This window comes from Mustela putorius, unplaced genomic scaffold, assembly GCF_011764305.1.
Source record: "Mustela putorius furo isolate JIRA1106 unplaced genomic scaffold, ASM1176430v1.1 tig00000876_pilon_pilon_pilon, whole genome shotgun sequence".
Taxonomy (NCBI): domain Eukaryota; kingdom Metazoa; phylum Chordata; class Mammalia; order Carnivora; family Mustelidae; genus Mustela; species Mustela putorius.
Window position 1 is genome coordinate 3969925 of NW_025421506.1, and position 15785 is coordinate 3985709.

Below are 15785 nucleotides of genomic sequence, written 5' to 3' on the forward strand. Positions count from 1 at the left end.
GACACCGCATGGATAGGTAGTTACATGTGCAGCTCCTGCTTCAGGAGGTCTTGCTTTCATCCCTGAGACAGGCCAGGTGCTTTTCATTTTCTCTGGAGTTTGACCCAAGACCTGGTTGGTGCCCCTGGCGCCCCAGAGGTCGCACTTCCAGGGTGAAGTGCCGTCATTAGTGTGCTCCGTCTCCCGGCTGAGGAGTTCACAGCCCTCCCCCCTGCCTCTGAGGACAGTCTGCAGGTTTGCACAGGTCCGCTCACGGCGGTGAGGTCAGCCCACGTGGCAGGCTTCCAGGGACTTCTGCTTCCACCGAGGGAAGACTCAGACTTCCCGGGAGCTCTGGTTTCTCTTTAACTTATCATCTTTCAGTTTTATCGGTGTGGCTCTTTCTTCAGGTAACTTCAGCAGTGACTTTCCCTGCCAGCCTCTCCTTGCCTGGCCTGAGGTGACCCCCTTGGTCCTCTGCCTGTTTTCTTGTCTCCCCACACTTCCTGTGAGGTGGGTCCCCACCTGATTCGGAGCCAAGGTAGTGGATGTGTAGGCATCACGGGAAAGGACTTGGCCAAGAGCGCCTTGAAAAGGACTCCTCCCGGCCAGGCCAGGCTTACGGTCAGACAACCACTAGCTGCCTTGTTGAGACCTGGGCCTGTGACTCTTGCAAGCTGTGGGAAGGAGAACTATGAAGAAGCCACAACCCTGGGTTGTATTCGGTCTCTAGAGCCAAACCAGCCTGTGTACAGGGTCTCCCAAGCTCATTGGTCTTTAAAATCTGCTAGAAGCCACATCGTGCCAAACATATTTGCATGTCTTCCAAGGGCACTCAAGTTCAAAACCTTCAGTATAGACCTGGCTTCTTGGGATAAGATGGAACTAATTCTTCCAGTGATAAAACCTGGTGGGAGGTCCCAAACCTGCCCATGACATGCTTGCCTCGACAGCATACATACCAAACCTGACCATGAAAACACACAGACAAGTTCCACCTAAGCTGAGAAGGGAGATGTGCAAACATCTAGGCATCTTGGTGAAGTGCCTCTCACGCTCCAGAACCAGGCAGAGCACATATTGGGGAGCATTATCACACAGTTTCTAGAACTTTCATTGAACCTATGCTAGGCTCAGTGTAGTAGTTGCACGATTACAACGTGTGCCCATTAGACCCGGCTGAACTTTACCTTTCTTGTTCTCTTTGGCTAGGATTCCCCATCTCGAATCTCTGCACCTTGAATGAATCCAACTTTCTTTTTTGGTCATGGGATAAGGCACTTCAGCTCAGCTCCTGTTTCTCTTCCTTTGCCCCGTGAAGTTATATGAACCTCCTGTTCTCTTTTTCAGCTCTTTTCCCCTGAGAGCAGCTTGCTGAGTAGAGGATGGATCGTACCTTATGACCCAGTTACCTTTAGCCCAGAAGCTGAAAGGGATGATATGACAAAGTCAGGTTGATCACATAATGGGATTGGCCCAAGGGATAGCATGAGCATCAGTCTCTAGCCTCAGCTGAGCAACCCAACCCCTCCCTCCCTCAGCCCTGAGCACAGTCTTGGGGCAGGAAACCCAGATCTGCAGTCACCTGTCGTGGTCACCATTGGTTAAATAGGAGGGCTGATCCTGGCATGACACCCTTCCTTACAAGAGCCTTGTACTCTCCATAATACTGGACTCAAAGGGCAGCCCTGGTTCCAGTGTGGGACTTGCTCTATTTGAAGAAAAATATTTGGAGTACTGCTGTTTGTTCTGTCTGTTGAAGGTCCTCTTTACATGCATCAAATGACACTTTTCCAATACTTGTTTTCCTTTTTCCTTTCCCTTTGGCTTTAAAAACCAAAAACAGACACCAAGCATGTGTTCTGTGCCCGGTCCCGAGTTCAGGAGCCCGGGTGGTGCTGACTGGGGTGGGTGAGGTTGTCCCCAGCCCTCGACTAGTGCAGGACCCCCACTCACTCTGCACACCTCCGTCCATCTTATACAGCACTCACAGGTCAGTTATATGGAAATGTCCTGTTAAGCCCTATGGGTTGTAAATTCCTGAAGTCACAGACCATATCTGAATCAAGTGAGATTAGATATGGCCACAAGGGACAGTAACCAAAGGAACTCTCCCCGCCCCCCCACTCCCGGAACAAGATGGCAGTGTTCCTTCTAGGCTTGTGTAAGTCAAGTGCCTGGGAGGCTGCTGAGGACTTGCTCTAAGTGGTTTGCAGGTTCTGGGCTCCTTCCCATCACTGCCACCCGATTTTGGTGATGGTTCTCATGGTCCCAGGCAGGCAGGAGAGCTCAAGAGTTCCCCTGTGAACTGGCCAGTGAATAGTACAGCACTCTGCCTTCAGGCCTTCTCTCTCCACACCTACCCTGCCAGCTCTCAGTTTCTGTCCACAATACCTAGCCCTGCCAACCATGTGAAAGAAAAAAAAAAAAAAGACTTAGTCTCAATTGGTACTGGGCGTGTGCCAGGACTACAAACATTGTGCATTGGCCCGTCCCCTCTAAGCAGCCAGACCAACAGCCAGAAAAAGGCAGAGGAGCTCTCACTCCAAAGCAGCAGGCGGCTTCCTCTCCCTGGCCTGACTCCGTTGGTCCCCACCCTTCTAATGGGCCAGAGTCCCAAAGGGTCTGAGCCCTCCCAAAGCCAGCTCTGCACTTAGCCCCACCCGGCCGCACCCTGAGGGGGTGTGCCTGAGGAAGTAACCTCAAAATGCAGCTCTGGCTTGAAAATTAAAGGGAAACTGGGCATATAGAGTCCAGTCCCAGCTCTGAAGAAGAATTTAACTGAGAGAGAAGACGAAAGCAGACTTTTCTTAAACACACACACACACACACACCAACAACAACAACAACAATAAAAACCAAAACCAAAACTGGATTTCAAAATTTCATAATGCTCCATGACAAAAAACAAGCAAAAAATAAAATAGCAAAAGCATTTTGTGGTTAACAACCCAAACCCTCTGAAATGCTGAATGTGTGTACAGAGACCTGTGTGACTCTGTTTACGCAGTTTCCCCTAAACTTGCTTGACCATGACACCCTTTCTCCAAGTAGCGTCTGTTTATTTGGGAAATGCACTTCCAGGTGGACCTCAGACATTCCCCGTCCAAAGAGTGATCCCAGGGACAAGTGGAGTGAGCAGAGGTGTGCACTGCTACCTTTCTAATCGCCCTTTCCTCTGAGTCCTTGCTTGCTGGGGTTTGCTTATTCTTTCATTGTAATGAGCTGCCCGAGCTGCCCAATGCTTGTGTATTTGGTTTCTTTGACCCACGGGCAACACCGCACCTGTGCCCGAACCCAGATCCTTGCCTACCCTTGCCTTGGGTCCTGGCTTTTGCTCTCTTCTGCTGGGTGTGGACTTCTCTGTGCAGTCCTGCCCTCCCAGAGGCTGCTCTACCCAAGGGGTCCACTCTCCGCCCAGTCCTTCTGCTCAGCATGCTGCTCCAGCGTCTCCCAGCCACCCTTGGGCAGCACTTCTCATTTGGCAACTCAGTCCTGACTCCCGTGTGTTGTTTTGGTTCCCGGGGTGACAGGCTGGTGTTTATGCCCTTGGTAAACCCTGCCTCTTGCTGTCCGTACCCTGGCAACCTGTGCTGCTTTCTTATGGTGTAGGGGCACACAATTCTTCTTCAGATCAGGGGCCATTTTTAAATTATTATTTATTTTTACGTGTTGGGGGAGGGGCAGAAGGAGAGAGAGAATCTTAAGTAGGCTCCAAGCCCAGAATGGAACCTGATGCAGGGCTCGATCTTATGACCCCAAGATCATGACCTGAGTTGAAATCAAGAGCCAGATGCTTAAGCAGCTGAGCCACCCAGGTGCCCTGATCATGTGCCATTTTGATTGAGTCTTGGTAGCAGTTTAATAATTTCTGAGGGGTTGTGTGTTTTTAGTCGTCCTCCTCATCATCACTGGCTTTGGTGTTTTTGTAAAAGGTGTTTTGCACTCCTGTCATGTGAAGCTTCTCAAAGGGCAGAGAGGGGCAGTTGGGAGTGTGAGCTGAGCCAGAGAAGCCTTCCAAGGGGATTGAACTTGGTGTTGAAGTTCCCAGTCCGTGGACGGGTTAGCCTTCATCGTCTGCTGAATTCTGTGCGCTGGTGGCTGAGGACGGAAGGGGAGGCTTCCACTGGGCCCCGGGCGCGTGGACCAGTCTGAGTGAGGGTGAGCGGCAGCGCGTTCACGGAAACTTGCTGGGCAGCGGGTGTTGGGTTTCAGAGTGGGGTCCTGCTCCCCCACAGAGACCGGAGAAGGTGAACTGGAGACGAGTGGCAAGCCCCGCTGCACCAGGGATCTGTGAAGGCATTTCAGCGAGAGCCTCTGGGGTTTGCTGTTGGTTTTGGGTTCTGACACAGAGATCCCTTCTAACTGATGCAGAGCTTTCCTTGAAAGATAGGGAACGGCTGCCAAACCTGAAACATGAGCCCCACATGCATATGCAGGCTTGGGGGTGGGGGTGGGTGCTGTGTTCAAGATGGTCTGGGCATTCTTGCTCCCTCCCATCATGCTGGGCTCTGTCCCTGGTCACCTGCTGGCCTCTCATCCTTGGTACCGACTCCTTCCCCTACACAGCTTCCCAGGTCATGGGTCAAACCCATCGTCCCAGATATTTTCGCGGCTGTTCCACCTGTCCATGGCTGTGTAACAAACCAGCCCAAAACGGGGAAGCGAAAAGCAACAGTTGACCATGCTCTCTCATGCTCCTCTGGGTTGCCACAGACCCTCCTCCCCCCGCAGTGGTTGCTGAGACCCCCGTCTGGGGGCACTACATGTTGGCTGGGGCTGGAGCCATCTGAAGACTTGATGGGGCAGATGTTAATGTCCACTTTCCTGGCCGACCTGTTAAATCTGCTGTCTGCTCGGAGGGAGCTGTGGATGGGGACACCTCCACGCTGGGCTTCTCCCAGGATGGTGGCGGGGTTCCAAGAGGGAACACCCAAGAATGTGTGCCCTAAGAACCAGGCAGAAGTCCCATCACTTTTGCCACATCCTATTAGTCAAACAAGTCTCAGATTCCAGGAGACCAGGCTGAGAGTCCACATCAGGGTGGGACAGACGAGGTCACACTGCGGGAGAGCCTTGACCTGAAAGACGTGACTGAGGCCATCTTTGCAAAGGACAGTTTGCTTCCCCTAACTTAGCCGCAGACTAAAACTTCAGCATCTAAATGAAGCAATAAGGTTTTGGGGGGAACCAAAGGGAACACATCAGATAGGTTGCATCAAAAATAATTTAGTCCTAATAATTTAGCATAGAGATTTAATACTGAGATTTCACAGTTGCCTGGAAAAATGCCAAGGAGAAATTTGGTGCCACTTTTCGGCCACGGAAACACTGTCCTCTGGGCTTCTTGGAGAACTGCTGAGCTGAGATAGCTTGTTAATTCTCATCCCTACATGAGCTCAATATGCTTAGAGAACCCACGTGCCTGGCCTCATCTCATGTTGGCATCACCCTCACAAAGATGGGGAAACTGAGGCTCAGACAGGTCACTGCATTCTTGCCTTGTTGGCCAAGTTGGGGTTGGCGCTGCTTCATAGTGGGCTGGGCCCTGTTTGTGGGGCTGCACTTGTGCTTCACCACCTCTCTGTCTCCTCTTGGAAATATGGACCAGGCCCTTTCATGCCTCTCCAGCTCAGCTCCTGCTCTCTCCTCCGGGACACCGTTCCTCCACACACTTTGTCCTCCAGGCTGGGGCTTAACCCTCAGGGTACACCCTGGGTTCCCTGACCTCATGCTCTCCTCTGGGGCTTCACAGTGGCCACGTCCTTTGTATGGCCCTTCCCATACTCTGGTGTTACGTGCTTGTCTCTCCCATTAGCCTGCGAACCCTTTGGGGTCTTTTCCCCTGCCGTCAGTGTGAACTCATCCTTGGAAAACCACTTCTGCCACCTCATTTCTTATTGAAGACCCGTAATTCCAGTGTTCAGGTAGGATTCAGGCCACTGACACTCTTTCAGTGCAGCTCTTCAAGAAGAATAAATGGCTCACGAACCAGCCCTCACATTGTCCTGCGGGTTGATAACATGAATTCAAAAGTAGAAATTATTTTGCTTTAATTAGAAACCTTACTGCAAAGCCTTGAGACGAGGGGAGAGTTGGAGCTTATCGTTTTTTTGATCGAAGCCAGATCCGTTTCCAGCATTAATACAGGGAACTCATAACAATAAAGAGTTACCATAAATAATTCTTTGACTTAAATGTGCTGGGATAGAGACATATTTAAAATCAGCAAAAAAAAAAAAAAAAAAAAAAAAAAAAAAAAGTACTGTTTTAGCCCCTTTGGTTTTCGGTTTTTGTTTTTTGTTTTTTTTTAAAGATTTTATTTATTTATTTGACAGAGATCACAAGTAGGCAGAGAGGGAGGCAGAGAGAGAGGAAGGGAAGCAGGCTCCCTGCTGAGCAGAGAGCCCGATGCGGGACTCAATCCCAGGACCCTGGGATCATGACCTGAGCCAAAGGCAGAGGCTTTAACCCACTGAGCCACCTAGGTGCCCCTTTAGCCCCTTTGTTTTGAGTTGGCATCCACCTTCCCTGGTGGGAGCTTGTTGCAATGTGGTGTCTAGGTCAAGGTCAGCAACGAAAATGTTAGCCCCTAGGTTAGGTGCCAGCGCGAAGGTACAACATATTGTCACGTTTAGCCCAATTCCTCCCTCTGAATGCGACCCTCTGACATTGCACGTTTATGCCATCTTTTTTCCCATCTTTCCCCAAGTGAGCAAAACTCCCACAAATAAATGAATTTGAAAATAAAACCCAACTGGATTAAACAGAGTCCAACAGCTTTACTTGTAATGCGTCATGAAATATAATGGACCTGTAAAAGCCCACATGCTTCACAAATGTGTGCTTGTCGCCCTGGTGCGCTGACCTTGAGAATCTTTTGTGGCTCTTTCTAATTGTTAGTAAGGGCTTCTGAAGCGACACACAAACATGACTTACTGTTTACTCTGAGAACATCAGAGCATGGTAACACAGAGGCTTTAATTAGTTAAAACACTTCATGAGTTTGCAGCGGGGAGAAGGCAGCACTGCCCAACCGTATTCCACTACCGCCCTCCTCTCCGTGCCTTCCCTGCACAAAGCTTTTCCCTGGAATGATTCCTAGACCCATCTGTAACTTCACAGGGGCATCACTTATATTTCCAACAAAATGGACAGAAGCCCGGGACAGCAATGGGGTTCGACGAATAGAGCATTGGAGGCAAATGCATTCGGGATTCACTTCTCAAGTGTGGGGCTTCCTTACAGGAAAGAGTTCAGGCAACTAGAAAAAAATCTCTCTAAGGTTTGGTTTTTCTCATTGATGGAAGAGTGCATAAGTGAATGTTGTAGAGTTGTGATAATGAATAAAGTAATATGTTAAACTCCTTGGGTAGAATTCTGGGTACAGTTCATTGAGTGACTACAAGGTGCTCTGATGAGGTCATTGACTTAGACAAAGACACTAGGTGGCAGGTTGTTCTTTATGAAGTTTTGCTCCTTTTACCCAAAGTTTTCTTTCTTTCTTTCTTTCTTCTTTTTTTTTTTTTTTGATAAAATTTATGATTCTTTTTAAATCAACAAGTTTTTGTAGAACAAAACTCTTTAAAATGGGATGTGTCTCATCGGCTTTGTATGGATCTGGCCACTAGTGGTCAATATGTGTTTGTTACATTTAATTGAAAGCTTCTGTGTCAAAATGAATTTGGCTAGCTGTACTTAGTCCAAAAAGTGTTCTGTCAGTTATTAGGTGACAGAAAACATGAATACATTTTTAAAAAGCAACATATGATCGATTCTCATTATTGGGGCTATAGTTATGTTCCATGACTTCACTGCAGACACTGAGGTAGCGAATACTGGACCATTTGTTCTAGAGAAAAAACAGGGTCACGTTTCTGTGAGCCTCCGCTCGTAACATTTCCATCATCGGATGCAGGCATAACCTTGTTTCATGCGTGTTTCTGTTTAAAGGGCCTTCCATTACACACATCGTTGATTCTTTAACACTGGGCTCACGGCCAACATCACTGACACCCCTGCCTGAACAAAGCCAACCCACCCATGACAGGTGTCCTCCACAAGTCCATCACAGCCTCCATCTTATGAGCTCTGGACTTCCCATTTTGGGGGTGATTTTAAATAGGGAAATCACCAACAGATAGCAAAAATGAAAAAGCCTGGCACTAAATAGACTCTTAAGAAGACATTTGTTGGGGCACCTTGGTGGTTTAGTGGGTTAAGCTTCTGCCTTCGGCTCAGATCATGATCTCAGGGTCTTGGGATCGAGCCCCGCATCGGGGTCTCTGCTCAGCAGGGAGCCTGCTTCCCCCTCTCTTTGCCTGCCTCTCTGCCTACTTGTGATCTCTCTCTGACAAGTAAATAAAATCTTAAAAAAAAAAAAAAAAAGACATTTGTTTACTATATCGAAGCTGACCTAGAAGGCAGAGTGTGGCCTTGACCCACTTCCCCTGGGCACTCGGGTGACTCGGATCTGTTTCCGTGACAGCACTGCCAATGATGACTTTGAAGTCACAAGTACAATGTAACAAGTAGGTGAACTGGCACATACAGCTCTTGCGGAAAGTGAGGATCCCCTGTATTCTGTTTTGTCACTTCAAATGTGCTGATATCCAGTCAGTTTCTGTTTTGCAGGGACGGCTGCATTGCCCCATCCATGGACGACCGCTGCAGCTGTCCATGGGGGTGTGCATCGGTGGGGAGCCTCTGGTTCCATCACAGGAGGGAGGCTGGAGCCCAGGCCACCATGTGTGGCAGTGGTGGCCTTGCTTCTCTGTGTGAATTTACGTACCTCCTTGCCCAGCGCTTACCCTGGCAGCTGTATCAGATCGTTTCTCCGGGATCCCATGATTTGGAAGCTCTTGCCCAAAAAAGCCTAAACAAAAAATTGTTTTCAGTTGTAATTATTGGGGGAGGGGGATCGGGGAAGAGGAGCTGACCCCCCAAAGTGGGTGTGAGGGAGCTGGGGGGGGGTCAAGGGCCAGCTGTTCAGGAAGGAAAGCATGGGAGCAGCAATTAACCACCAGTCCAGCTCAAATGAGGCCTCACAAAGCAAATTACTGTGTTTAGAAAGGAATTTCTTCTCCGAGGAGTCTGCCTTCGGTTCGCTGCCTGCCCGTGGAGACGGCTGGGAAAATCCCGGCACGAGTTACCGAGTGCACACCAAGGCCCCATAGCCTTGCGTGAGCCTCTGCCCGCCCTGGGCTCAGTTGTGCCTCAGTTTCCTCATCTGCTGGGGGCAGCCGCTCTCCCTTGGCAGGGCATGAGGGCGGGGATGTCATGTTTGAAGGCCGAAGCCTAAGGCCAGGATCGGCTTGAGTTTTACACTTTAAACACGTGACAACCCTGTTGAGGTTTTTTCTTCTTTGGGCTCTTTTTTCCCTTGGCAGTTCTGAGAGGCTGATACTTTGAAGGCACTTCGAGCTTCGAACCATAGACCCTAAGCTCCTGGCAGTGGCTCCAGGTGAATAGTCATTGAAGATGTCATACTGCTAGGCGCCATTCTAATCACTTTCCATATATTATTAGTTTGTTTAATCCTTCCTTTCCACCCCACGAACCCTCCCAGGCAAACACTATTACTCTGCCCACTTGGCAGATAAGGAAACTGAGGCAGAGAGTGGTCAAGGGGGATGTAAACCCTCAGTTACACACCTGGTAAGAGGCGGGACACCAGCTCAGATAGGCAGCCTGAGTGCGCAGCCCCACGCAGAGCTACTGAACTACAGGGAAGTGTCTTCAGGTAACACCTCTGGTTTTAAGGATTCAGGAGTCAAGCGCATCACGCATGAGCTCCCAGAGGAGCCCTGCATCCCGTGTCTCAGGGATGAGAGATTCGCCTGCCAGCCTTCTGTCCTCCGTGGAGCTGCAGTCGTGGTAGGAGTAGGAATGGGCAAGAAACAGGCAGAAAAATCTGCAAGGGGCCCTGTGGGCTCAGGTGCAGGAGACGGCACTGGTCGGGGCAGACGTTGGGTAGGCAGAGATAACTCGGAAAGGTGTCTTTAAAGAGGTAGCATTGAGATGGGTCTAGAAAAGTGGTCCCCGAAATTAGTCTACACCTTCTCGACCGTCTGCAGCCAAGGTTAGTTGGGACATTAGCTGCAGCCGTGCACATCTTCTCTTGGCCTGGGGGGGTTGGGGGGCTCCCAGCCTAGCTACAGCCCCTTCTCCCTGCCTGCTTTCCCCTCAGGGGGACCCGGAAGTGTGAGTCAGGTCAGCTGACCATGGAAGGAGTGCGGTCCAGATGTTTTGCTGCAGATGTGGGCATTGCCGTCAGGTTGGGCCTGGGCACACACTCCTGGCCTTGGCGCACAGGGTATACAGGGCCCCCTCGCCCCAGCCCAGCGCTAGGGTAGGGCCTTGATGCTTTCACTCCCATAATTAAAAGGGGAAAAGTCCACATGGAACGTTTAGCAGGAAAAACAACTTGGGATAGTCTTTGGACTTAGGCTTCCATTTACGTTCCTCACATCTCTTTCTGGTTTTTCGTTTTTAGTGTTTAAAGCAACATAATTCAAACCACTGAATCTGCCTTGAATCTTTACAGTCCCTGAGAAAAGTCACGGCGCTTGCGTGACAGGCGTGCATGACTCAGCCCCTGGAAGCTTGGGTCATATGTGACTCGGATCAGTGCCCTGCCCCACCCCGCGTCCTTGGACACCTTGGGAGCTCTCAGCTGGGACCTGATGCTCTCTTTCTGACAAGTGGGAATATAAGCACCGCTTCACCAGATGCTTCCAAGTAGTAGCTCACTTTGTTCTGTAGTCAGGCTGTTTTCTTCCCCCACAAGCCCCATCTCTGCCGCCCACCTCCACCCTCCAAGAGAGAAATAAGCCCAGTTCTTTGCTCTTCAGAAAAAGAATGTAAAATGTAATAAAGTCCTAACAGATCCCCTGGCTCTTTAAGGTCGTGAGTTCACAGGCAGTTGGTGCTAGTGTTCTGGTGTGATTTATCTTCAGCCTCTCTGCTATTTTGCTGCAGGGAGAAAGAGAGTCTTAATAGCCTGTCATGCAAAAATTTGGCAGTGCTAAAGAAATAATCCTGTACTCTGGGTTTTTCTTCACTGACCTCTGCTGCTAAAGTAAATGAGTAATGTATTAAAGTATCCCTTCTTTAACATTGAACAGTTACTGTTCATCTGATTTTCTCTCCCCCTTTTGTCTTCATGGGAGAATAAAGCTAGTTAAAAATAACTGTGATAATTCTCTATATAGCTGTTCTCTAGCACCTGCCAAGAAATATACGGATCCTGTGATGGGTGGCTCTGGGGAAGAAGTGAGGTGCCAGCATTGATACAGGAAGGGTCCTTTTGTATTGTTTTCTTTACTTTCAGGGTAGCTTACTTACCTTTCAAGGCTCTCCCTGCTTATGTATTTATTTTATTATTTTGTGGTAAGTTCTGTTATTATATTCTTTCATATACATAGGTAGGAGGCTCAGGTTATATACCATGGCTGAGAATGTATAGGTTGCTTTCCTCTGCAAGAAACTGAAAGCCCATACCCAACTGGCTTTAGCAGTAAAGGGCCTTTATTGGCTTCTGTTGCTGAAAAACCCAAAGGCAGATGGCTTTCAGGCTAGGGTTGATCCAGCCATTTCACAGTGTTACCACAAACCTGGTTTCTCTTCTTCTATTTGGCTCTGCCTCTGGAATGGTTGGCCTTAAACCAAGAGTGGACCTCCCCTTTCATCCCGGGATGGCTGGAAGTAGCAACTGGGGTCATGGAGTTCAGTGTTCACATCCAGAAGAAAGAAGAGTCTCAGAAAAGGTCTTGGTCTCTGCATTCTCCAAAAGGTCTTACTTTGGTCATGTGTCTGTACCTGGAGCCAGGAAGACACAGTATACTGACTGGCTTAGCCTAGGTCATCCAATGCATATCTCTAGGTGGGGGTGGAGTCAGTTTCCTCAGGGCTATAGGATCCCTAGAAAGGAGAGAGGCAGGTAATGCTGGAGAAGCCTCCACCAACAGATGTCTGGTGTATGTGGCTGATCTAATCCCTGAGGTGTGAAGAGAATATACAGCTTTTTTTTTTTTTTTTTTTTTAATTCTGAACATTTCAATTGTTAAGTACATAGGCTAGAAATAGGTCGTTGAAAGCAGGGCTCTGTGTATTTTTCTTTAAGTTCGCCCATCTTGATCCCTTGTCTTCCCTGGACAAATGGGAGAAAGGCTTGTCAGAAGGAGGTCGGGAGGTCGGGAAGCTCCTTGCTGCTATCCCAGAGTCTGCAAGGGGAGGGAGGAAGAAATCACAGAAGTGGAGGCATCTTTCTCCATTCCGTAGAGTATTCTTCAAGACAAGAGACTTTGTATCACTTGCAACATTGTTCTTAAATGTTCAAGAACATTGCAACCTGTTTTTAAGCAGGTTTAATGAAAAGGAAATGTCATGAGAAGTAACCCAGCTTAATCCGTTAATTTCCCACCCCATGGACTTTCTTACTCACCGTTAACGGCCCCCTTTGCTCGTGCCCTGCCCCATCTGTGCTCAAATCCGGGCTTTGTAGGGAGCAATAAAGAAATGTGTGAATGACTTGTAACCGCTCATCCTCTGTCTACAGTGGGCAGTTCGCAGTCGTGAAGAAATGCCGGGAGAAAAGCACCGGTGTACAATATGCCGCCAAGTTTATCAAGAAAAGGAGGACGAAGTCCAGCCGGCGGGGCGTGAGCCGCGAGGACATCGAGCGGGAGGTCAGCATCCTGAAGGAGATCCAGCACCCCAACATCATCACCCTACATGAGGTTTACGAGAACAAGACAGACGTCATCCTGATCTTAGAGCTGTGAGTAGGGTCTGCCTGGCTGTGGGGGGCCTGGGAGGCCCAGGGTGGCGGTCAGGGTGGTTGAGGTCCGCCCATGGCAGCCCTGCAGTGGGACACCTCGGGGGCCTGCCCCGAGCCTCGTCAGGAATGTACTCTGCTTTGTCAAATTCGAGAACAACCCTGTACCGCCTGCACCGAGACCTGTCTGTGGTTACCTCGAATGATGCTAAAGAGTGGTTTCCATGAACGCAGTCCTACCCGACTTGCAAGAGGGTCCCCACATCCTGGGGATCCTCTTCCTTTGTCATGACGTCATCTGACTCCTGAGCTGCCTGGTCAACTTTAAGCTCATGTTCCTTTTCTACTGGCACTGTTCCTCTGCCTTCCTTCAGGGTTTCTACTTCTCTTCCTCCTCCCTCCAGTTCACCCCCCACCTCCGCTCCCAGCTGTTGGGACTGTCAGCACGATTGACAGGAGGGGGTAAAACTGAACCAGCATCCCTCAGAGGTGATCATAGGACTTGTTTTCAAAGCTTTCCACGTATTTTCTCAGGCAGGCCCTGCCTGTCGGTTGTGGTTGTGGGTGACGGACCGTCGTGCCTTTCTCAGTAATGTGTCTCTCTGCCCCCAGGCCCCTGCCTCAGTGCCCTCCCCATCTTGAAGAGAGAGGGAGGAGAGGATGCCCCCCAGGAGCACCTGGCTGCTGGCTGCGAATGCCTCTGAGCCACTGGGAGGGAGGGGAGGCATCCGGGCCTTGAGGGCAGGAATCCTGAAAGGAGCCCAGGAAGCCAGGGTGACACGCCAGTCCTGGGTGGCTCTGAAGTTTGTTTCCTGGGGCCCCAGAATTCAGACCTGCGCCTCTGCCAGCCAAACAGCTCCCCATGTTTGCAGATCTCTTACAGTTAGGAGGTGATTTTGGAGGCCAGATGGGATGCAAGGAAGTGAAAGGGGTTTGTGGAGGCCCCAGCCTCGCCCTGGGGACCCCACACTGCAGCACCCCGGGCTTTGCCCTCACAGGGACCTGGGGGTTCCTGCGGCTTCCTGTCTGTCACTGGGGTGTGGGTAAGCAAGCAGCAGCTTGCTCAGTTATAAATTGGGGTTAATAGTAGCTACCCCCACAGGGTCTTGAGGAAATAAGTAAGTTGAGAATTGGACGATCCCTAGCACAGTGTGGGATTTGTGGACATGTTTTCTTCCTCGCTTTTAAGCCAGCAGGTTCTCCACCTCTGCCGCAGAGACACTGGGGGCTGGGTATGTCTTTGTTCAGGGGCCATCCCAGGCCTTGTACGATGTTTAGCAGCATCTCTGGCTTCTACCCACTAGATGCTGGTAGCACCCTCCCACGGGCTGTGACAACTAAAGCTGTCTCCAAACAAGGCCACGTGTCCTCTGGGGGCAAAACACCCCCCTTCTCCCATGGAGAACCTCTGCTTTAAAGGAAGAGCCGGGCTTTAAGAGCACAGGGGATTAAGGGGCTTGCCTGGGTACAGCTGCAGAAAGAGACGTTCACGGTGTAATCTTTGCTTTCTGTGGCAACTCTTGAACCAGACAGAACCGAGATCAAAATCCAGGCCAATCCTTTACCGTCTGTAAGCCTGCATTTCCTCTCTTAAGGCTGTTGTCAGCGGCCATGAATACAAAATTCTTGGGGAAGAAATGTTACAGATCACAGCTGTTTTGCCTTTTCAGAGAATTATTAGGTTGTGCCCAGTGACTCAGGAATGTCGCTTATCCTCTTTGTACCCCGAGACGTACAGGGATGCCTGTGCCTTCCTGCCCTTCTGGCTCCCCTTTCCCCGGGCACATTCTGGTCTCAGCTGCTGATGCCTGACCCCATACCCTAGACATTTCCCCTTGGGTCCCTTTATCCTGTGCATCAATTGGGTGACATACAATTACTTTTTTTAACCCCTGGATTTTTCCAATTTTTAAAAAGATCATATAGTTAATCTGATGTGGGAGGAGGAGTGTGCAAGTCTTAGGACGTCAACACACGTTTAAATCAAGATTCAGAATAGTACCCCCCCACCCCGGTTCCTTTGTCTCATTCCTTTATAGTCACACACACCTTCCGCTCCCCCATCTCCTCACAACTGCTAAGCTGTTCTGTCTTCTCAGAAATGTCCTATAAATAGAGTGATATGCTATTCAGCCTTTTGAGACTGGCTTCTTCCACTCAGTGTATTACTTTTGAGATTCATACATGCTTGTTTTGTGCCTTGTTATTGCTGTGCGGGATTCTGCTGTGTGATAGATGCGTGTTTGGTGTCGTCTGTCCACTTACCCCCTGAAGGACCTTTGGGTTCTTTTCTAGTATTTGGTGACCATGAATAAAGCTGCTGTAAACATTCACTTACAGGCTTTTGTACAATCTTGAGTTTTCATTTCTTTCTTTTTTTTTTTTTTTAAAGATTTTATTTACTTATTTGACAGAGAGAGTATAAGAGCAGGAGGGAGAGGGAGAGAGAATCTGGAACAGAGTCCCCGCTGAGCGCAGAGCCTGACTCGGGGCTTGATCCCACGACCTTGAGATCAGCCATCTGAGCCAAAATCAAGAGTCAGAGGCTGAACCAGCTCAGCCACCCAGGCGCCCCAAGTTCTCATTTTTTTTTTGGGTGGATACCCATGCATGCATAACTGCATGTGTAATTTTATGAGAAACTGCTGAGCAGCTTCCTGAAGTGGCCACACAGGATAGCAGTCCCTCCAAGGCTGGGAGGTCCATTTGCCACCACAGCACTAGCCAGTGTCTGTCCATGACAGTGTCAGCACTAGGATGGTAGCCATTTCAGAAGATGGCAGAGTGGCACGCAGCCTTCTTCATGCACTGTGAGGTGACCTAGAGTAGAGGTTGAGTGAGCCCGCAGAGAATGACCCTGGCATGGAAGGAACAGGAGAGGCCTGAGAAGACATCCCTTCTGCACGGGGTCAGCTGTGTCTCTCTCCTGCCTGAGTATCTGCCCTTCACAGCTTCTGGCACTCCCGTGAGCTGATTGTCCCTGTCTTGTCACCCACCAGCCATGTGAGAGTTGTGATGGTGACCTTTA

At 49.7% G+C, this 15785-nt stretch overlaps 1 protein-coding gene across 7 annotated transcripts in view; it reads left to right on the forward strand.

Moving 5' to 3' along the window:
* Positions 1-15785, forward strand: part of DAPK1 (death associated protein kinase 1) — a 170631-nt gene that overhangs the window by 81545 nt on the left and 73301 nt on the right. For all 7 annotated transcript variants that reach the window (XM_045086096.1, XM_045086097.1, XM_045086094.1 and 4 more), the window contains exon 3: positions 12539-12760. In XM_045086096.1, coding sequence (XP_044942031.1) covers positions 12539-12760 — 222 coding nt within the window. The remainder of the gene's footprint in view (positions 1-12538; positions 12761-15785) is intronic.